Below are 22967 nucleotides of genomic sequence, written 5' to 3'. Positions count from 1 at the left end.
TTGAGCTCTCGGCATTTTCTCACTGTTCCTCCCTTGATGTACAGGGAAAGGAAAAGAGTTAGGAGAGCAGGAAATAATTTTCTTCCCTGCTTTGCTCTGATTCTAAAGCTGGTTTGGGTTATGTGCTCTGAATATTTCTGTAAGGAAACAGAAACTATTTGCATGATACATGCCTCTTTTAATTAATCCCACTTGAGGTGGGTGGATCTCTCCCAGCAAAGCCTGTGAGTAAAGGCCCCTGGCTTTAAGGGCTTGATGCCAAAGCATATATGATTTGTGAAATATTCCCCACTGCCAGAATCTGGATTATTCCCCCTCTCATTTAAAAGGCTTCAGTAGTATTTTGAAAGAAAATGCAGCTGTGTGCTTGCTTTGGTAAGACAGCTTTAAGCAGGCACTAGAAGCACTTCAGCTTACCCTGATGTGTGTTTGCCTGCCTGTGTGGAAAGCCTGATCCTGACCAGTTTAAGTTCTACTGTGGAGGCTTGATTTTTAGCTTTTAAATATCCTGAGTGGGAATCTCAGCTTTGCCACAAGGAAAACAATTGAATTGGAAAAGTTTTTTCTCCCGGCAGCAGAGCCCATGGCGTCTGTGGGGGTGAAGGGTTCTGCCCTTTTCTCACTGAGTCCTGCCCTGCAGTGCTACTGGGGACTCACCAAGGCTTTGGGGAGAGAATTCACGTTGTGCTGCTCACACACTGTCCCTACAATTTCCTTCCACCCACATCCAGGCAGCAGGGAAGGGCTGGTGGCAGCTCTGCAGCTCCCCTTTGTTATGTCACCAAGGCTAATTCCATCCCCTGCTGTTTTGGTAGCTGATCTACCTTGTAAGCCATCATTACATATTTCTGCCAAACTGGCACAAAAAGGTACTTTTACCTGACAGTAATTGCAGTTAGAAATTTGCAGACAAAGTCAGCTTTAGTGCAGAAAGCATTACTGCCTGATGTCTCCAGCCCACAGGCTCCCACTCAGCTCTTTGATTGCCAAATATCAACCATTCACCAAGTTTTCTCTGATGGATTTTTATGGATTAGAGTTCTTTGAAAAGATTTGATGAAATGTCTAACCCTGTGCGTTGAATGATAAGGGGATTCTGTGCAAAAATTGCACATGATCCTCTGAATAAAGTCTGTCATAGTGCATAGGCATATAAGGCCAGAAGGGTTATCCTGCCTGAGCCTGGCAATCTTCTTTCTCCTGAAAGTTTGACCTTGCAGCCTTAAAAGCTTACTACTGTATTTTTTAATGGAATATAAACTGTAATCAAATAGTCGTTGCACCAAATTCTTCTGGCAGGATGAGTGAGAGCCCACCTTAGAGTGTTTGCATGCTGACTTGGATGATCTTAATCTGAACACCCAAGTAGGAGAGCACAGCTCTCTCTCCTCTTTGAATGGATCTTTGGCAGAAGTTGCATCCAAAGAGTATAGTCTGCAATTAGGATTGTTTCATGCAAGCAAAGAGACAAAAGTGTTACATGGACAGAATTCAAAATCCTGCTGAACCTCAGGAGAAAAGAAAGCCAAAGAATAATTTAATTTCATTCTGCATCTCATGTCTGTGATCAAAAGAATATACAGCTACATGGGCAAAACCAGACCCCTCCCAGGGGGGGATCCTGCCCTTCTGTAGTCAGGATGTTTCCAACTCTGCCTGTCCAAGGACCCCAAAATCACAAGACTTACGAGAATATCAGTTATTATTTCTGTGATTTCTGCCCAGAGAAAAGACAGCCCTGTGTAATTTGTTACCAGTCTAATGGACATTTCTTGCTGAAATGCTCACCCAGTAATATGTTACTTCTGTTGCTGGCTGCTTCAAGCAGCAGCAGACGCCATTTATTTTCTCTTATCTCTTAGAAAGAAGCTCTGCATTTTCCCCTCCTCCACTGGGTCCTTTTTCACTGTTTTCCCTTTTTTTCTCAGCCTTTCCCTCTCTGTCCCTTTCTTGACCATCCAGTTTGCTTCCTCTTTCACCTCCTCCTTTCACTTGGTTTCTTGCCCAGCACATTTGTCTCCCTTCCCCATGTATTCCTTCCTTTCCTTCCCACCATCTTGTCTTGGTTTCTTTCCAGCTTATCCCTTCCTTGCCATCATTGTAAATCTGTCACCTTGCATTTCTATCTTTTAGAGTTTTTTCAGACAGTTTTCAAGCCACAGAATGCAACATGTGGCAATCTTTCTTAACAGCAGCCTGGTGGCAGTGGCTGTGACACCCAGCAGCACCCACGAGCTCCACTGCTTGGGGCAGTCACACTGCCAGGTGCAAACCTGGCTCTTCTTGCAACTTTGGTCATGGAGTAAAATCAAAGAATAGAATCACAGAATCGTTTGGTTTGAAAGAGACCTTTGAAGGTCATCTAGTACAACCCTCCTGCAATGAATAGGGACAACAGAAGCCCTGAAAGGAGGAGCATTCTACATGAGGATAAGTGTTGGAGGGCTTGGCCAGAAAGCAGGTCCCAGCAGTTTGTAAAAACATGTAAAATGTCACACTACAGCAAGTCTGGTGGTTTCATTGTGATTCTGCAGTACTGATCTTATGAGAAATTTGGAATGGCATTTGCACTGAACTGATTCTTCGGCTGCCTGAGCTGTAATGCCATGAGAGATACAGGAGAGTCTTCACTTCTGCTCCTGCAGCCTCAGTGACTGCTGCCCCTAAAAGGATGGCTCTCTTTTAGATTGGCAGTAGGATTTTTTTACTGCCTTTTTTTACATTCCTCTCCCCCAGATGACTGTCCTGAAGATGGAGGAAAACAAAGTTCATGGGATGCAGACATTCCAGCCTGGGTGCCACGTCTGCTGCCACTAACTTAACTTCTCTCAGCATCTCCCTTCATCAGCCAGAGGCCGACTGTCCTTATCTTCAGTGGCCCAGGAATTTTCTGATGGGCAATTCATCCTGGCAGTTGAACAAAAAAGAACCTGAAGAACCACTTGTTCTGCACAGGGTTGAGATTTGATCTGTCTGCATCTCAGGTAGCTGCTATCTTCTTGAGCATTGTTCCTGAGCTACTTGCTCCTGCCTTATTCAACAAATATTTTTTAAAACAAAGTGACATTCTATTGGGATTGTTGCAAGTCACTTTAAAAGTTCAGCAAAGAGGATCTGGCAGTGAAATGGCTTTTCATTACTCTCAGTAGACCAGTCTTATGTGATGGGGAAGGGTAAGTAAGAGATGCAAGAGGGGGGTAGACACAAAAACAAGGAACCCGAAAAGCATTGAAAGAAGAGATTCTGGAATAAAGACAATGTTGCAAGTGCAGACCTCAAACATAGCAGGAGAGGCAGCTGAATGAATTTCAGTGAATGCACTGAGTGAATCTCAGCAAAAATTTGAGTTTGGTTTTTTTCTTTCTTCCTTAGCATTTTCTCTCTCAAGATACTGGTAATAGAAGGAAGTGGTTTTATTTTTAACATCTCCCTATTTAAAGAAAGAAAGTAGAGTCAAGCAATAGCAGTTGTTTGACAGAAACACAGGAACCTGAAGATGTGTTTTGTCCCAAGAAATGACTCAGTTTCATAAGGGAGTAGTTTAACAACAGTTGCCATGAAGGCATTGCAGGATTAGAGCGACAGTGTTGAGCAGGGAATTCCTGTCTTGTCTGAAAGAGTGGGCGACTAGCAGTGCATTTCTAGGCTGCCAAATGCTAGAAGAGAAAACATCTGAGAGTAAACAGAGAGAAACAGTGATTATTTGAACTTCCTGCACCTGCAGGCATCTTGAAAGGCTGTCTTGAAACTCTCCTGTCCCCCACGAGCTGTACTGGATCAGTAGAGAATGAGGGCACTCCATGGCTCCATTAGCAACAGTGCTAATCCCATTAGCTGGCATCATGGACAAGAGGAGGTGCAACTCCAGCTGGAGGTGACAGCCAGGACATTTGCTCCCCTTCTTGCACCAAGGTAAGTAAAGAGGAGAGAGGCACCAAGGCAGAGGAAGGTCAAAGCTGAGTAGGAAAGCAGAACAGAGATGTGTTCAGAAGTGGGGTGCACGATTCACAGTGATGGCAAACAGTGCAGCTACACACAGACCAGCACACAGGTCCTGAGCTACTGGGAGAAGATCAGATGTTCTTCCTGCTGATTTTGTGGCCCTTCTGTTGTCATCTTCCATGCACAGAGCAGCATTCTGAACGTTCCCACTTGGCACTCCTACTTTCTCTTCATGGCCAGCTGTGACCCTCTGGACCATCCTAACCCAGGGTTTCTGAAAGATTGGAACAGTATTCCACAGATGAACTGCACTCTTGCTTACTTGCCATGTTCCCTGCTGAAGGGCAAACAAGAACACTCATTTTTAAAGAATAATAGTCTGTCTCGATCGCTCTGTTGAATTAATTTTGTGTTTATTCAAGCTGAGCTTTTCATATGACACATTAATTCCCTAAAATGACTGATTTGAAAATGCAGTGTTCACATAAACATACAATCTATTTGTATGTGTGTATGATGGACATTAATTTATTATGGTCATATAGAAAACGTAGCTTGAGTTGTAGATAATAAATTATTCTGCTGGAACATCGTATTTTGGACCACTTTGCCTCTGAAAGGAATATCTGTATTAAGTTAAATCACACACAGTGGAACCTCACTAACCCTAGTGCTTTCAAACAGTGTAAGCCTTTGAATTAATAGAGATTTATACTGCTGCAGTGTAGTGGTGGCCAGTGGAAGGACACATTCTTCCCACTCACTCTTTTCTTTTGTTTCTTTCACTTGAAAGAAATAGATATCTGATAAAACAGCATAATCTAATAACCTTAACTTGCTTATATTGAACAAAAAATTCTTCCACTGAGAGAGCACTGTGCTGCTGTGTCATTTGCAGTTTTGGGGTTCAGCTGTAGGGGCAGGCCCTGGCAGTACAGTCTGAGCACACCCTCTGTGCATTTTAGAGCCTGAGTTCAGCTGGGGAGCTGCTTCAGAGCTGCCAGCCACCCCCAAAAGCTCTGCTCTGTGCCTGGGGGCTTCCCTTCCTGACCTGCCTGATGATAGTGATCCTGTGGGCAATGCTTACTGCAGACATTTTGTGTTTAACAAAAGGACATTTTCCAGCACAGAAACAAATCTGAGCAATTTTCACTCTCTTGGACCATTACTGTGGGATAAGGAACCATCTCAGGCAGATATTCCCCAGCCCTTTTTTCCTTTCATCACCAGTCAGTGCGGTTTCTCATTTCCCCCACAATCACCATCTCCTCCTGATCCCTGTCTGTGATTCCTGCTGGACTCCTCCTAATGTCATCATCCTTTTCCTGCTTTTCCTGCTTTGTTATCACCTGTGTCACTAGGATCAAGTGCCTTTCCTCCTCTTGGCTTTCCCACTTCCACTCCAGATCCTTGTGCCTGAGTTGATGTCAGGGAGACTCTGCAGTAGCAGTGCTGCTCTGCTGTAGTTTAATTTAACTGAAGACTAATTAGATCTACAAGCTGTGCCTTGCCTCTGTTTTTCAAGCATGATGGGTACAGTAGTTTCACTTCTGGTTCGGATTGTCCTCCAGATCCTGATGCTGATGGAGGTTGAGAGATGCCACATAAAAGTTAGGTAAGAATAGAGGGTGTGGGTCTCTCAGGATCTTACTGAAACAGAGAAAATCAGAGAAACAGTACAAAAATAAAATCAGTCAAAACATTATAACTTTCTCAACACCAAGCTACTTAGTTCTCCAAATAATCACCCAAACAGGAAACCAGATTTACTCCTCACCTGCAGTAAGTCACTGTTTACCCTCTTACTGTATCCCTCACATCCAGGTTTGTTCTGTCACCTCAAACAAATGTACCTGCAGTCAGCCCTAAAGCTGCTCAGAGATTTGAAGTATTTTCTTGTTAAATTCTACAAAGACGATGTCACGTATCAGGGTACTCCGAGAGGGCTGAGTTATAGGGAAAGCAAGATGCTGGAAAAGGGAGAGAATAATGGGCTTCTGTTCACAGCTTCAGATCTATAGGATGTGTCGTAAAACCGAGTTCTGTGCATGCCTTCCACAAGTGTTCTCTGGTGGTCACAAGCAAGCAAGAATGTCAAGTCTAAGTGGAAATGAAAGCCTTTTATTTCCAAGTGCTCTGGCTGTGCTGTGAGAAGCCATCTTTGAGCGGGGCCTCCCATGGTAATTACAGGCATGCTTTACTGAAAGCACATTTTGTGCACTCCGTGTGGGGAGCGATAGGGCGTCTCGAAAGGCAAGGGCTCGCAGAACTCCCATATGTTTCTGATCGAATTTTAAGTCTAGACTTGCTTTATTTAGTTTCTTTTGCTCTGCGTTTGCCTAGCTAAAGCTTTTAGGAGTTCTTTTAAAACTGAAAACATGGGAGGGGGGGGTGTTGCTGCTTAGGTTAAAAATAAATATAAAAACTTTTCCTTTTTTAAAAAGTTTTTGCATGGGGATAAGAGCTCCCCTCCGTTCAAAACCCCACTGAGCTCTTCAAAGGAGTCTCTGCAGCAACATCAGGGAGTTATTAAATACATACTTAGTCCACGATTTTCATTGGTAAATTCTTTATGTCTGCTTAATGTGTGCTAGTTAGAAGAACTGATTCTTTTTGCAGACTCGTTTACTCAACCCCGGGGGGACCTATGATCTCCTGCCCCTTTAGCACTAACTTTTACAAACAGTTTCCTTTTTTTTTTTTTTTTTTTAAAAAAAAAGGCAGCAAAACAAATAACAACAACCCCAAAGACACAGCCCCAAAAGGCGACAGTGAGCAGGCGGCTTTCCCGCAGCACTGCGGTGCTCGGAGCTTTGGGCTCTGCCCCGCCGGCCTCAGACTAAACAGCGAGCTGGGCTTAGGCGCGGATTAACTCCGGGCCCAGCAATGGCAGCGATTGCGGAGCAGGGCTCGGGGGAGAAGGGCTCGGCTTTCCCCCCGGCAGGGCTGCGGGCAGGCTGCAGCTCCCCCTGCCGCTCCCGGCCCCGGCTCGGCCATCCCAGGGAGCCTCCCAGCCTGGAGAGCCTCCCCTCGCTCGGGGTGTCCTGGAGCTGCCCTTCGGCATCTCCGGCTGGCCCAGGCTCCTGCACAGCTCTCAGCCACTGCTCCGGTGTGAGGGAGCCCAGGAGAGGCAAAGGACACAGGCCTTGGCCTCTCCGCTTGGTTTTGGGGTTGGAATTCCTGTTAGGGGGTGCAAAAAGGTCTGAATGCTATTCCCAGTGTAAAAATGGTCACAGAATGATTTGTCACCTTGACAGGGAAATCTAGGACTTCAGGGCTTGTTCTTTCCTTCACTTGGACTGGAGCTCCAGCTCGTGCCAGTTGATCCTGTGAGGTCTCTTCCCCAAGCTGAGCCCCTTTGCTCTGCCCACAGTCCCCCTTCCTCCACTGCAGATATCCCAGCAGAGTGTCAGCAGCAGGGCTGCAGGGAATTGGTGCTGCTGCAGCTCTTTTCCCAAGTGCTGCCTTTCCCAAGCATTGCCACTGCTTCAGGAGGCACCTTCAGAGCATCCCAGGCACATGTGGGAGCATCCCCATCCATGGCTGCAGGGTCCCCTGGCTGAGCACACCTGGCTGTAGGTGTGGCACAGGGAGACAAGGATGCTGTGGCTCAGCAGCAGCTCCTCATCCCAGGCTCCCTTTGGGGTATCAGTTCTCCTAAGTGCTTGGTGCCCTGCAGTGGAAAGAGCCAATGGGGAGTTTTCTGTTCAGGTCTGCATTGGGCTTGAAAGGAAATTCAAAATAGCAGTCAGTGTTCAGCTCTGGTGCAAGGAGGAAATGGGGCTCCGACCTGATTTTGGTTCAGGTTTGGTTTGACTGATTATATCCAGGAAATCCTCCCACTGTGCTCTCCAGTTTCTGATCCTGCTGTGTTAAACAGCAATTTGGCTAAATTGCATTATTTAAATCCAGTGGGCTGCATTTAACCTGGTATTAAAATGCATGTTTGGGCTTGTATCTTTTGAATTTGATATGAAGACAGCTGTATGCATTTTCCCTTGTTTGTCAATTGTATACACATGATACGATGTTTTCAGTAAGCGCTAAACAATGCAATGTGAGGCATTTCAACAAAGGAATAATTTAATGCAACCCAGCAGAAATGCAGAGCCTTAGAAGTGGTTCTTTATGAAACTACAAATTTTGGAAATGGGTCCAGAAGACCTACACTGGAGCAACACAAGAAACAATAGTTAACACAGTAACATTTTTCCTGTAAGAAAAATACACCATGAAGGAATTATAGTTTGACTATTTTTTTTTAGCTTGTTGATTTACTTGAATGCTTCAGTTGGCATATTTTGTATTTGTTGCATGGTAGGGATTAAAATTCTCGTTTCTTCACCAAAAGAGAATACTGTCGCACAAGATGCCCTTTGAGCCAAACGAGGTTTTTTTTGTCAAGTGTAAATTTGTCTCACATATTTTGTTCCAGTTCAAAGAAGATTAACACATTGTTACATTCTTTTCATCTTCAGTTTAGTTTTAGCAGAATGAGACACAATTCCTTAGTAATCTTCTTCAGAGCCACAACTGTCCCTACTTGCACAGGTGGAGGATGGGTTAGGAAGGGCTGCACAGTTTGTTGGGGCAAATTATTAATTTACTATTATTATTATTATTATTATTATTATTATTATTATTATTATTATTATTATTATCAACTATTAATGATCTCTGCTGGAGCTGATGGGAACCAACCTCAGCTCCCACCTTGCTCAGAGCCTGGGTGCAGCCATGAGCTCTCCTGGTGATCTGAGCTGGGTTAAGGAATAGAGAGAGAGAATCTGGTACTTCCTGCTGAAGAAAGGGAGCAAAAGCACCCTGGAAGACATGGATTGGGATCAGTGCAGCAGCAGAGCACTGCTGGAGGGTGCTGGACAGCTGGTTAAGGCAGGAACAATCTCAGGATGTTTATCCAGCACACAGCAGTGCCAGGCAGGACTGCCAGCTGGTGCAGGCAATTGTCAGCTCAGACTCTGCATGGGCCTGGCTTGGAAGGCCCAGGTGGAATGCAGCATCAACAAAATATTCTTGGTAACAAAGCTGATGGAATTACCTCCACACAGCCCTGAGGACCTTACTGCACACAAAAAGGTAAAGTGTTGCACAGCAACCAGAGGGACTCTATGGCTCCAGCAGAGTTGGGGTGTTATCCTTGGATGAAGGGAGGGAGGGATAAGTGCCAGCCTGGACTGCAGGTAGAATGTGCTTGGAGATCACACTGCTGCTAACTCTTGCTCTGGGGTCTCTTATCAGAGGATGACACAGTCCAAATTAAAATGCAGGGGTTTGCAGTGCACAGGAAAATTGAATGAAGGCACCTAAGTCTTCCCAAAAAATCTGTGACTCCATAGCACTTCCTGAAGTTGACAGAAAAATGCATTGTGGTAAATTAATGAATCTAGCCACCCTGGCCATGACTGGCATTTTCAAACCTGGTCATTGATATAAACCCTCAAAATGTGCCTCAGATTCAGGCACATTCATAGGGCTACAGTTTGCCCAGGTGTGCAAGAAGCTTCAGATCTTCCTGCTTCTGCAACGTGGACCTGAAGTTGCTGCAGGCTGTTTTCCTCTGCTCTGAAATGTGCCTGTAACTCTGCTCTGTGACTGTCCAGGCTGGGACTGACCCCTAAAACCAGGGAATAACAATCCTCTCCTGCTGGTTTGCGTGGCAGTGGTGTGTGGAGAACCCCCAGGCTGCACACAGTGATGGGTGAGAGGGTGAAGCATGGCAGACACAGCAAACCCATTTCCTCCTTCCTTCCTGTGCATGCTCAGGGGTGTCTCGTGTGGCAACAGCACTGTTGTGTGTATGAGCACGTGCATGTCCATGTAACAGCAGCCAGAGGGGCCAGCTTTGTGCTCAGTGTTTGTGCTCATTGTTTCTTCTCTCTCTCTCTCCAGTCGAAGACCACCCCCTTCACCTACTCGGCCCACTGTAATCCGCCCGTTAGATTCATCCCTGTTAGACTAAAAGGAGTTTCTGGCATGTCACTCGTTGTTAACCAATCTGTGGAAACAAATTGCTTGGTAACTGTCTCAATAACCAATGTATAGTCGCATGTATGGACATCTCTAGGCAAGTAACCAATTTTACTGCTGTACTCTGTCCATTCTTCTGAGGTCTTCAATGTTTGGGGAAAGTCTGTGCTGCCTTGACTTTTCCTTCTGCAATAACTGGTGTTAGCTAACTACTGACACATATCTCCACCCAGACAACTGTGCTCACAGTCCTCTACAGCAAACAGAGGGCTTGACTCTGTGTGTGTTTGTGCATGTGTCAATTTGATCTGCTGCTTTTTTTCCCTCTTACCTGAAAGGAAACTTGCTTTTATTTGTACCTTCCAGGTTTTGTATTTTCTCTTGTAATGGCTAAACTGGGCAAAGAAAAGCCATGTGGTTTCTTACCAAGCTCTTCTGAAGGCCCCACACTTCCAGGCCTCTCTTGCAAGAGGCTTGCTTCTCCTATAAATTCTCCTTATCCAAAATTTAGTTTTAAGGAATGTTGTTAAACGAGCAGGGTGTGTGTGGGACAAGGCAAGGCATGTTTTGTTTTATTTCCATCCTGGCAGCTGCAGTGCCAGGTTGGTCAGGTTGGTGAGGAGCAGGCTGGGCTGCCCCAGCTCCCTGGATGGGACAGGGTGGTTTGGAGGGCTGGAGTGTCACAGAGCAGTGTGTGCCAGCTTCCTTTGTCCTGTGCCAGTGCCTGCTCACACTCCTGGGAAGCACTGGAGGGGAGTGAGTGCATGGAAATGAGCTGAGTGCAGGATCCAGGGAACTGAGCACTGCTTTTGGTCCCTTTGTGACCCAGGAGGACACAGAGTTACAGATACATGCACAGCTGGGCATGGGTGCCCTTCCTCTGCCTGCTGTGGGAGCCAGTTCACACAGCTCCAGCCTAGAGCAGCTGAGCTTCCCAAGGGCCAGGCTGGGATGTGAGATATTTGTGGTATTTTCACATGCCAGTCAATAAAATATCCCTGTGTCTCCTGTGTAAAGATTTTCTTTTTGCATTACATGGTCCTTGCACACACCTTGGTTTACTGTTGCTTTATCCAGCAAAGTTCTGGGAAGTGCTCAGCTGTGCATCCTGGATTATTTTAGCAGCTGCTCACTTGCAGAGCTCCTCTCTGCCTCTTGTTTTGCACGTTATAAATGAATGCATTATAAAAACCTTTTGTCTTAACTGCATTACTTCACTTTAAACACTTAGGGTCAGTGTCACCCTTAAAGCTTAGAACTTACTGAGTTAACAGAATGAAACTAGAGAGGAATTTGGCCTTGTTCCTTCAGAAAATATGAATTGCTGCTATTATGGTTACAGATCCCTAGGCAAAGCGATTGGTGGTTTCCAAGGCCTCCAGTACAATCAGTCTAATAAATGTATTTATTAGGACTGCTTGTAAGGCTCCAGCATACTGTAGCCCCATGGTTAGGAAGAATCCAATCAAAGAGCCACAACAAATGGGGATTTAGCCTGTTAATTCCCAGGCTGCTGATTAGCTGTGCTCACCAGTGCAGCAAATCATGTTTCAGCTTGCAGGAGAGAGAGGAGCTTGGGAAAGCATCATGATTTGTATATTAGCTTCACTTTAATTTCCTGTCAACCCCACACTTGTGACACACACCTGGGGAGTCTGGAGGTCACATCTGATGCACACTGAGTTTGTCAGAGCACTGACATCTTGGTGACCTCAGCAGACTGCTGAAGTGGCTGCTGTTGGTTTGGGGAACAGGTCCACATCTCCAATGCCAAGTGCACAGAATCAGCTTTCAAGGAAAAGAAAAGGCTGCAAACACAACCACAGTCATACTAATTTTTACTACAAAAAAAAAAGCATTTTTGATGATGATTCTTGTCTTCTACAGAGCTTTCTACTGCTTAGTGCTCTCTGCTGTAACCTGTGCTACATCTGTTGGATATATTTTTGTAAATAGCCCATATTGCCTTGCCAGCACTCCTGTATATCCAAACAGAGTTTATCAGAATTTTGTTACTGACTGACAGCTGCCTGCTGATGGAAAGCCAGGTTTAATGCCACAGAGGCCACTGATATCAGTTCTGATGTCAGAATATCAAATTCTGGTACTCACTTGGTGATAGAAGGCCAGGTTGGATGGGTCTTTCAGCAGGCTGGTCTAGTGGAGGGTGTCCCTGCTCATGGCAGGAGCTTGGAACAAGATGAGCTCCAAGGTTCCGTCCAACCCAGCTCATTCTAGGAAACTGCAAGGCCATGGTCTGGGTTTATCCCACCATACCCCAAGGACTCAGCTTTAGTTGTCCTTTGTTCAGTGGGAAGAGCATCACCTCCAGGAGGTGACTCAGGCCAGTGTGGCTGCATGGGACACAAGGGCAATGCTGGTAAATCAGGAGCCTCAATGACATGACACAGATCCTGGCCTAAAAACATGCTTTTAAAGGCTCTCTGCTTGAGACTCCCTAATTTACTTTAATGGCTGTTTCTGCCAAGCATAAGGAAGTAGGTGGCACAGCTGAGCACTGTCCTTTACTCTGCCCCCAAGAACCTATTTTCCAGTGGTAATCCTGAATTGTAAATAAAGCTCTCAAGGGTGGATTTACCCAAAAGAGGAGGAGGAGACAGGGAGGCGTCAGCACCATCTGGTTCTGTGCTTGATGCTGAGGGTGCACAGCCCTCCTTCCTCTGCATCCTCATTCAGACTTCATCTAAATCTGGCCCTGTGCCCTAAATGCAACACTTTAGGTGTGCAGGTTAATAAATAACAGTGAGCACGAATCCAGGCCTTGATGATTTCACCTCTTCTTGCGTATGAGAATAAACCACATAGAATTGTTTCTAGGAAAACCACTTAAATGCTTCCCAAGAAATTGCCACATCCAATTGAGTAAGCACTGTCCTCCAGCCTTGGCCCACTTCCTTCTGCTGTAGAGTGCCTGGAATGGATTTGTTTGTCCCACTTAATCCTGATGCTGTCCTGTCCATCCTGTCCCTTGTTCTCGGAGGAGCAGCCTTGGCAGCAACTCACTCCATGCCTGAAGGAAAGCAGGACAAGCACCTGTGGATGTGCCAGAGGGACTGAGCACCTCTGCAGACCCACTGAGGTGGGATGGGCCAAGTCTGAACTCAGTGTCTGAGAAGCACAGGTTGCTCTGCCTTTCTCTGATTCCCTCTGGCACAGCTCTGATTGCCAGGGCATGGTGGAGCAATAGTGAAGCAACACTGGTGTTTCTGATCTTACCTAAGGTACACAAACATCTGGGTGGTGCAGCTGCTAAGTTTCAGGAGGGTGCTCATCTAATACTGCATTTAGGCTGAGCCTGGATCTCTGCCTAGAGAACATTTCCACCTCACCCCACTGTGGCTGCCCAACAGCTGAAGAGCTTGTGCGTGCTGGGAACAGCTCTCGGCCTTGGATATCAAGGGATCTTGTGCTAGGGTGAAAAAGATTGTATGTTCAACAAAAAGGCTTATGTACATAGTTAATGTGTGTTTATTTTATTGCTGATCTTGTTGCACTTTCTGAGTAAGCCTCCTAAAAGTAGATTATTTATTATATTAAAGAAGATACATTATAGGTTATGGCATTTCGTGTTCCAGTATGACATAGAAAATATTATCCTCTCTGTTCCACACAGCTCCTCTAGCCATGATGTGTACAGCATATTGACATTCCTGACTAGTTCTGTCCTTCTGTCTTAAAGTAGCCCAAAGCTGAACTGAGAGCAGACCTGCTTTGTCCCTGTGCCACCAGGGAGCCTCCTGGCGCACTCCTGGCACAGCTCCTCGCGCTGTGGCGCTGCCCCTGCTGCCAGGCCGGTGCAGAGCAGCTCCCTTGTGTCAATGAATGTCACTCTGCCTGTCTTTCCTCTTGCTTTGTCTGCAGGCGAGCTGATGCCGACGGCTCCTCCCGTCCCGACAGCCCTCCACTCTTGCTTGATCTATGATTTGTCCCTCCTTGCCAGCCCGTTGCTTTACTGCTGTCTCTTTACTTTTCCAGGACGGGCTAAACGATGACTTCTTTTTTGTAAGAAGCAAACACTTAATTTCTTTCTGATTTTTTTTTTTTTTTTGCTGTGTATGTTAATGCCCTACTTGATGTGAGCCAAAACATCTGCCTTTGGTTTCGTAATCTGTAAATGGTTCCTGGTGTTGACCTTTGAGCACAGCGAGTGGATTCCCGAAACCGTGGTCATTACTGAGCATCACATACACCTGCTGTAAAAATGTTATGCTGCATTTCTGAACCTGAAATAAACTGTAATTCTTGATGGGCTTTTATTATTACTTTCTGGATGTGTATGAGTGGTGTCTTCTGTGTCTTGCACCATCATCTCAGCATTCCACAGTGCCTCGGTGGGGGCTGCAGGGAGGATTTATTGGAGGTGTTGTTGTGCTGAGATCACTGGAGATGTCATTAAAGGGGAGATGCAGCCCTTTGGGAAGCATTCTGCCTGTTCCCCTGCAAGGGGCTTGGAGTGCTGCAGAGATATTTTGCTGGGAAATGGATGAATGTTTTACAAGCAGTACCTGGGATTCACTTCATTGCTGAGGAAAGCACGTTCAGAGGAGTTTCAGAGCTGAGCAGAAGGCCAGACTGAGTCCTCCAAAGCAGGAGCTGGAGTTAAAATGTACCCAAAAGGGATTTCCCCCTAAAGGTTGTGTACAAATGAGCAGATGTCCTGATTACTCAGTTCCTGCTGCAGATCAGGATGAGTCAGTCAGTGCTTGGAGATGGTCTGAGGGGCACAGAGAGCACAAGAGCTTCCTGTGGGAACACCACAGTGCCTGAGTCCTTAGGTTTTGGGAAAAGAAGGAACAGAAGGTGGGATGAGCACAGCAGGAACATCCCTGCTGTATCCTGTACCAATGGGAGATTTACTGGTCCTTAATGGCCTGGCTGAGGCAGTTTGTGCACTGCCCCTGAGGAACAGCAGTGTCCCCATGTCCCCTCTGCCTGGGCCATTTCAGTACCCTTGGCTGAGCCTGGTTCCAGGAATGCTGGGCAGGTGGAGCTGAGTGCTCTGTGCTGGGTACCAACAGGAGCAGCTGCTCTTTGCACTGGGCCCTCACTGCCAGGGGCTCTCCAGCTTCATTTTTAACCCTCCCCAGCAATGTCCCCTCCAGACACCCCAGCCCATCCACCCCACAGGCACCTTGTTTGATCATTCCTCATTTCATCAGCACCTCACAAAAACTCTCCTCCAAAAGCAGTGCTTGAAGCAGACAGTGCTGAGAATTTCAAAAGCTCTTCCAGAGGGTGTAATTTGCTGCAAGAAAATTAGAAAGCCTGTGACCAGTGACCTGCACACCTGGGGTGGGATTGTTCTGGTTCTCTGGAACTGGCAAGGCAGAAGGGAGGCGGTGAGGATGAAAGCCAGGCTGTGCTGAGAGCCAGCTGATTCTAATCTTGCTCTTGCTCTTTTCCTTAATATGCATGTTCTGTGCCTTTTTCTCCTAACCCATTTTATTAAGATAATTTTGTATATGAGTCATTTTATTGTATCTTGCCCTTTTGTTTTAAATCTCCCCCTCTCCCTGTGATTTTTGGGTTATTTTTTGGTTTCTTCCTAGGCGACCTCCACCAGCTGTTCCAGGAAGATCACCCTAACACACACATTTCTTTTGTGTTACATGCAATGTCTTTTTTTTTTGTTTTAAATCCAAAATTACCTTTAATTTGCACTAGCCTATTTGTAAATGAAAGATTTTATTTTCAGATGTCAATGATAAGCCTGGATGTAAAGAAAATAAAATTCTGACTACAAAAGAAGTTCCCTGTATTTATATTGAAGGGTTAACTCACTCCTTCTTATATGGAGACATTCTTACCTTGTGGGAGAAATTACCTGAGTTCTGTGGAGGGAGGGATGGACATTCTGCTGGAGTTCCAGCACTGAATTCATTCACTACCAGGATTGCTCCATACAAATGGCTTTGGCTTAGCATTAGCAGGAAGAACAGCCAGCAGAGTTCCAAAACATGTCCAGTGCACCAGCAGCAGCACCTGGCTGAGCGGAAACTCGAAGGAGAGGATTGCAGCAGTCTCTAGACAGTCTCCAGACTGATTAATCTGCACAATTATAAATAAATTGCAGCTGTTCTGACCATCTTCTTCAAGCTAAACCTCTGAATTCCTTGCAAGCCAACCTCACTGGAGCCTCTGAGCTCAAGCAGCTGTAAGTAGCTACCTCTGGCATTCCAAATGTGTCTGTCCCTGTGGGAAAGAGAAAATCTGGGATTTAGGTGATGTGCTTATTTTGGGTATCAGAGAAGTCTATGGAGAGTCAGTCTGAAAAGAAGGGGGAGCTGATGGGTTGAGCTGGCCATTTTTCCTCACAGGAAAGCAAAGGGGGTACCTCACAGAGCATGCAGGTAAGTCAGGAGGCAGCACTGGGTGCTCGACTCCAGCTTGGTGTTCCAGGGGCCCAAACAAGATGATTCCTGACAAGATGTTCCTCCCTGGTGATGGTGAGAGGGAGGTGCAATGCTGCTGCTCGGGATGGTGGCAGGGGAGGGGATGAGTTCACTTTGTGTGTGGAGAAGGAGCCAAATGACACCCAGCCTGTGCTTGTTTTCAAGCCTGCTCTGACGCAGCTTTGCTGAATTTGGGCAGTTCCTCTTGTTGCAGCTGATTTAGGTCCTGCTGACCTCTAAAATATCCAAGGAGCTGCTGAACCACCTGCATGAGCTGGTAAATACCAGACACTGAGTTTGCTCAAAATAGAAAGGGATATAAGCCTAGAAAGCTGTAGACTTACAGACATTTTTCCTTCTTCTCACTTAGACTTGGTCTTTTGGTAGAGCAAAAGAGAGAAACAGCAATGCTGTAGTAAAAAGTGGAGGAACCCCAAACCCTGCTGCATCTTTGAACTGCATGTGCTAAACTGGGAGTTGCTGGGACTGGGTGAGGTGCTTCCCACACCCTGAGGTAGGGGGAAATGGAGACCTACAGTTCCAGGAAAACCAGAATGTCCAAGAATGGAGTAGCTGAGGGTGGCTGTAGCTTTCGCCTGTGGAACCCATCGGGTGCTGAGGCAGAAACACCTCAGCAGAGTTCAGGAACTGTGCACTTCCAGGACTACTGCAGAAGGAACAGTGTTTGTACCTGGTGAGCTCTTGAGGAGGTTCTGCTCATGCCTGAGGTAAGAGGGAAGGGGGGACAGCCTGAACTTTACAAGCTGCTGTTTCTCCAGGTTGTTCAGAAATCTGTTCTGTGCTGGGGGAAGCTCTCCCTGCAATCCCTCTGTGCTACAGCACGGAACCAACAATAGATGAAAGGTGGGTGATATTTTAGCTTGATGGCCTGGCCCACAGCACCCAGCCAGGAGCTGCTGCTGGCTCCATGCATTGGGCTGGAAGGCACAAACTGGTTGCTTGGGGCATCTTGTGGTGGTAAATCCTCCACACAAATCTTTACCTTCTTAGGAAATATTTAGTAAAAAATACATGGGACTCCAGATTCCGTGGGTTTATGGCAGTTGTTTCTAAAATCTCGGAATTAGAAAGGCACAGGGGCTGGTGTGCTGGGAAAACCTGGCACATTCTTTAATATCAGCTCACAGGGTGACTTTCTGAAGAAGCAGTGTCACCTCATCTGTGCTGTTTGCAGCCTGCCCTGGTGTTCACTCTGCAGCCAGGAGGAGAAGGACAAGGATGCTGCACCAGTGACTCTAGGAGGCAGTGGATGGGTCAAGACCAAAACCCTGTTCCGGTTTCCTGATCAGTGTTAAGCTTTGTTCTTTGCAGGATTCCCAGATCCAGTCCCCCTGCCAGCACAGTGTGGGTGGCTGACACTGGCCTTTAAAGCCCTGCAGCAGAACTGGAGATGGAGAATCCAGCTGGCACGTGTCAGCAGCTCCCCCAGGAGCAAGGCTGATCCCCAGCCACTTCACAGCCACTCACATTTGGCCAGCTTCAAATCAAAAGAAAATGTCCCATGGAAGGACTGATCTCAGTGGACTGAACCTTAAGGGAAAGAAACTTGGAATGCAAAAGAACATTTAACTCCTTAGAGTTGGTTGCTGAAGTGTTTGTTGACATCAACAGCCAAGGAGCCATTTCTTGAGTCTCAGAAGGGCTTTGCTCAGATAGCAAATGCCCAAAGGACATCCAGCTTTACTGGATAGGTGTAGAGTTATGGCAAAATCCCGTTCTGTAGAGGATACTCTGACCTCAGGTATGCAGACATACCAATAATGGCCATCTATACAGCAGCTTAGATAGCAACAGTACTGCAGAGCACGTGTCCTCAGGAAGAGGTCAGGGAAGTCCTGGGGAAACCCTGCCTGCCCTTTATGTGTCCTCCTGTCCTCTCCCTGGTTCCCTTTGGCATTCCTTCTTCCTTCAAGGTCTCTTTGTGCATCCAGGCTGTGGGCTTCTGCTTTCCCAGGTTAGGGTGGGCAGGGTGTCTTTGTGGGCAGGTGAGGGGAGGGCTGAGCCTTTCCCCTGGGGCTCTCTAGGAACTGAGAGGCTGTGCTAATCCAATCCTAGAATTCTGTTCTGTTCTAAGGAGCTGGGGCAGAGCAGAGGTCTGGGGCTGTGGGCAGGGCTGGGTAGGACACAGTCTACATCCCCCTGGGGCTGGTGGATGGAGCTGCTGCATCAGAGTCCCCAGATCTGCACAGGTGACCACGGGTGATCTGCACAGGTCCCTGCTCCAGCTGAGGGGAAGGTGCCAGCCTGTGCCCATCTCCACCACCTGAAATGTTTGAGTGGTCAATGCTTGCAGTTTTCCTAACCCACAGCTGCTTTTGACAGTGACTTTAGGGGAAAATATTTGTCCATGGAGCAGTGGATGCAGCAGAAACTCTGCTTTCTTTGTAGCCTCTGCTGTGACAGCCAGGGGCCAAGTAGACGAGACTGGATTTATTTTTCCTTTACATTCCAGCCTGCCCCTGTACCAATGGGCTCTGTGAATCTGTTTGGCATGGCAGCATTACACTGGCATCAGCCCAGTGTCAGATGGGACATCGGGGTCACTGAGCAGCTTTCTGGGAAACCTCCCTGTGAAAAAACAGTCTCCTTTCTGCAGAGCTAAAAAATGTCATCTTGACTCTGAGCATCTGGCTACTCTGTGCTCCCTGCGAGACCGGAGTGCGGGCTCCAAGCTTCTACAGGTTTTAATTAAAAGCAAAATGAGATGTAGTGGTTGCCACGACGACAACAGCAACATTTAACACTTGGCAAGAGCAGTAACAAAGCACTGGAGGTGTTGGGGACTCCGCCGGGGGTTGCTCATTTCCGAGAAAGCCCAAGGAGCACATGAAAAGCGCCTGCTCGCTGGGAAGGGGAAAAGCGAGCAGAAAGCTGCACTCCTGCAGCTTTTCCAAAAGAGAAGGTCTTAAACAGCGGGGCGATGCCAAATTCAGCCCTGGGAGATGGGGCTGGAGCAGGTGTGGGCATCCCTTCCCTCCTCGGTGCCGGCTCTGTTCTCCGGGCTTGCGAGGGATGGGAGCAGGGACAGGAAAGCGCCGGGGAGGTCCCGGCCCGGCTCCCTGCCCTGCCAGCTCTCCAGCGGCTCTTGTTTGCCGGGAGCGCCCTCTGTTGTGGTGGGAGCGCTGCCGGACAGACGGACACGGGACATAGGGGAGAGGCGGGACCTCCACCTGGCATCTCCCCAGCACCCACGGGGGCTGGGCTCAGCTCCATCCCTCTGCCTCGGGGTCTGGCCCTGCAGCAAGGCCAGATCTGCCTCTGGAAAGCGATCAGGGATGAGAAGCAGGCGTGATGCCCTCTCATCCTCTCACTTCCTAAGGGATTTAGGGTGATGTGGTGTCTGGTAGTGGTATGGCGCTATTCTGGCACGCACAAGGGCCGGGGTGCAGGTGAGGAGGGCTCTGGCCCATTCCAGCCGCCCTCATGCCCAGCCCCGCAGGTCCATCAGCATCCCTGCCCACAGCGGCCACAGCAAGCTCTGCCCTCCTGCCCTCCCGGCAGTGCTGGCAGTCCCCAGCACACCCTGAGGGTCCTGGGGCTGAGGCTCTGTGGGACACATCCCCCTGGAGCCCCAGTCTGGGGCTGCACAGCCAGAGCCGACTCCTGCACCCCTGTGCTGCTGCAGTCAGCTCCTTCCTTCCCCAAACCCACAGAAGCCAGGTCTGCAAACAGCTCTGAGGGGACCACCAGCGTGCTCCTTGTTGCTGTGTGAGAGACTTTATTGGCTCAGGTGTCCTCCCCCAGCCAGGACGTCGCACTGCTCACAGCAGAGGGTCCCCCTGGGCCAGGCCTACATGAGGAACCTGGAGAGGTCCTCCTTGATCTCAGCCTCATCCCACGGCCCGTGGATGTTGTCCTTGAGCAGCTGCAGGCGGATGAGGCAGTAGGGGCAGAGGCAGGAGATGGCGAGCAGCAGGGAGGCGAAGAGCACGGCGCCCACGCTGGATACCGTGGCCAGCCCGGCCAGCGCCGCCAGCGCAAAGAGCACCGTGACCCCCACGTAGCAGCGCGGCGTCCGGGCCTTCAGCTTCTTCTGCAGCATGGGCCACAGCGCGAAGATCTGCATGGCGAACGTGACCATGACGAAGGCGTGGAGGGCGCGGGGCAGGCGCGAGGCCAGGCACACCGAGGCGAAGATGGCCATGTTGAGGGACAGCGTGCTGGACACGATGGCAGCGTTGGCGCCGTAGTCGAAGAAGATGAGGTGACCCAGGAGCATGAGGGCCGACATGGCGTAGATGGTGTCCGTGCTGATGGACTCAGTCAGTGTCTTCAGCACGGGCGAGAAGCCGTAGGTGAAGGCGACGAACACCAGCGTGCTCTTGAGGTCAGCCCAGCGCGTCCGCCCGCTCGCCCAGCGCCCGGCCCCGCCGTCCACGGCATCAAACAGGACGTAGCCGAGCAGGGAGGACACCAGGGCCGCTCCAAAAAGCCCCTGCGGGCTCAGCATCCCGGCGTCCATGTACCACCAGGTGAGCACGAAGACGCAGACGCTGCACAGCTGCTGCACCACCGCTCCCGACTGGAACACGACGGCCTGGTACCGGTACTGCCGGGCGTGCACGTTCTTTCGCAGCTCCTCCAGGAACCGCTGGTCCACGTAGTTATCGGGGAAAGGCTGGCGCTCGTACAGCACCTTCTGCCACCGCCGCCCGGGGACCGGCTCCATGGCCCGGCACGGACGAGGGGTGCTCCGCAGCCCCGGCCCGGCCGCGCCGCCGCTCCCGGAGCTGGCGCAAGGGACGCCGGGGCGCTCGCGGCCGCCACCTCCCGGCCGGAGCCGCGGGAACTCGGGCCGGACACGCGGGAACACGGCCGGACCCGCGGGAACACGGGCCGGGCACCGCCACGCCTGACAGGGGTCACCTCCCCCCCGACTGCGCTCCCCGCTCCGTGTGAGCTTCAGCAGCTCCTGGCGGTGGGTTCAGGCCACACTGCAGCTCCACGCTGGGATCTGCTCATCCCGAGAGCCACAGGTGCTTGTCCCACACCAGTGCGTGCTGGGAGCTGTCTCATTTCTGCCTGGCCCCACGTCCCGGAGGGATGCTCCTGCCGTGGTGCCACACCGTGGCGAAGGGCTGTCCCCCTCAGCCCAAACCCAGCCGCCGAGAAGGGCACAGCCGGGCGGTGGGATTTAGCCAGCGCCTCTCTGTGCCTGGATGTCCCGGTGCGTGCCCAGCCTTGCTGCTGGGAGCATGACCCCAGCCCATGCTGCAAGCCCCACTCCCTGTCCCGGGCCAGCCAGGCACCTGCTTTTCTGGCCAAACCAGGCTCCAGCAGCCAGGTCAGGAATGTGGGTGTGATGCTACAGGGCGCCCTTCCCCTGCAGCTCATGCCTGCTCACAGCTCCTGCCCTGCCAGAGTGGAGCGGGAGGAAGAAAGCAGGGCTGGAGGTGCAGCTCTGCAGGGACATCCATCGCCACGCCAAAGGCACTCAGCATGTGCAGCAAGGGGACAGGGGCGTATTAAGGGGGGTTTCACAGAGGCCAGAGGTGTTTTCCCTCAGTCTGTGTTTGCCTGTGCTCAGGTCAGAGCCTTCCCAGCCCTGGAGAGGTGCTCGGTGCTGAGCAGCTGCTTACTTTGGCCTCAGCCGAGAGGCCTCAGCCTGGGGCAGAGCAGCCCCGAACAGTGCCCTGTTTGTGCTGTGGGCAGGGGCATTCATGGCCCTGCTGTCACAGGCAAAAGAGCTCTGGGTTGTTTTCACCCCAGAGCCGGCCACAGGAGACTCTCCAAACAGATCCCACCTCATCCAGATACGTGCAGAGCAGCAGGTAACGCCCACACTGCTGGTGTGCCTTTGGGGGCCTCAGGCTGAGCCACAGCACAGTGACATCTAGGAAGTGCCACCTCCCAGCCCCTGTCACTGCACTTGCTCGGCAGGGCAGAAGCAGCTGCTCACCTTGTGCAGGTAGCCCATGCCAGCAGGCTCCAAGCCAGGGTGGAGCTGGACTCAGTTTTAGCTGCCCGCCCTAAAAGCCCCCAGCCCCACACTTTGCACAGAGTCCAGCTGCAGTGCCTCCATGTGCACAAGGCAGTGCCCACAGGGACAGGGAGTGCTGCCAGCTCCTGTGATTGCTGCATTGCCTCGGTGCCCAGGGCCTGGGAACTTGAGATTTTGAATGAAATGTCCTTCTCCCAAAGCCATGGAGTAAAGCTGGGGGGTGTGAGAGGAAAGCTGGGAGGGCAGAGTGCCATTCTTGCTGCTCTGAGAAGTGCCACGACCCCCACAGAAGAGGAATGGGCATGGGCAGGGCAATGCTGTGCTCTCCCTGTGAGTGGTGGCACAAGTTTGCTGTAACCTGTGCCTTGGCTCTTGTGCACATCTGTGATGTTTTGGGGACCAAGAAGAGCAGGCTGGGCTGGAACATGAGGCTGCTTCCACGTGGTCAGGTCCATGTAGAAACCGCAGTGCAGTGAGTAGAGGTGAGGGGTACTTTGAAATCTCTGCTGTGGGCCAGCAAAGCGCCCTTTGGAGGCCAGGAGAGGTGGGAGGCTGGGGCTGTGGGTGACTCACAGCGCTCCTGAGCCACGCTGGGATGTGCCAGCAAAGCAAAACCCCTCTGCGAGATGCCAGCACGGCAGCTGGAGCCCCCACGGGTGCCC

The 22967-nt window shown here is 49.6% G+C and overlaps 2 protein-coding genes across 7 annotated transcripts in view; one reads left to right on the top strand and one right to left on the bottom strand.

The window, feature by feature from the left end:
• Positions 1 to 12790, top strand: part of DNM3 (dynamin 3) — a 166779-nt gene extending 153989 nt beyond the window's left edge. For all 6 annotated transcript variants that reach the window (XM_033067352.1, XM_033067351.1, XM_033067350.1 and 3 more), the window contains one exon: positions 9853 to 12790. In XM_033067352.1, the coding sequence (XP_032923243.1) occupies positions 9853 to 9922 (70 nt within the window). In that variant the 3' untranslated portion in view covers positions 9923 to 12790. The remainder of the gene's footprint in view (positions 1 to 9852) is intronic.
• Positions 12791 to 20059: 7269 nt separating this feature from the next.
• Positions 20060 to 21083, bottom strand: PIGC (phosphatidylinositol glycan anchor biosynthesis class C). The gene has a single exon (XM_033067353.1). The coding sequence runs from the start codon at positions 21031 to 21033 to the stop codon at positions 20155 to 20157; it is 879 nt and encodes a 292-aa protein (XP_032923244.1). The 5' UTR covers positions 21034 to 21083; the 3' UTR covers positions 20060 to 20154.
• Between the last annotated feature and the right edge of the window lie 1884 nt (positions 21084 to 22967).

The sequence above is a fragment of the Catharus ustulatus genome, chromosome 9, assembly GCF_009819885.2.
Source record: "Catharus ustulatus isolate bCatUst1 chromosome 9, bCatUst1.pri.v2, whole genome shotgun sequence".
In the NCBI taxonomy this organism is placed as follows: Eukaryota; Metazoa; Chordata; class Aves; order Passeriformes; family Turdidae; genus Catharus; species Catharus ustulatus.
Note: the sequence above shows the minus strand (reverse complement) of the source record. Positions and strands in the feature narration are given on the sequence as shown.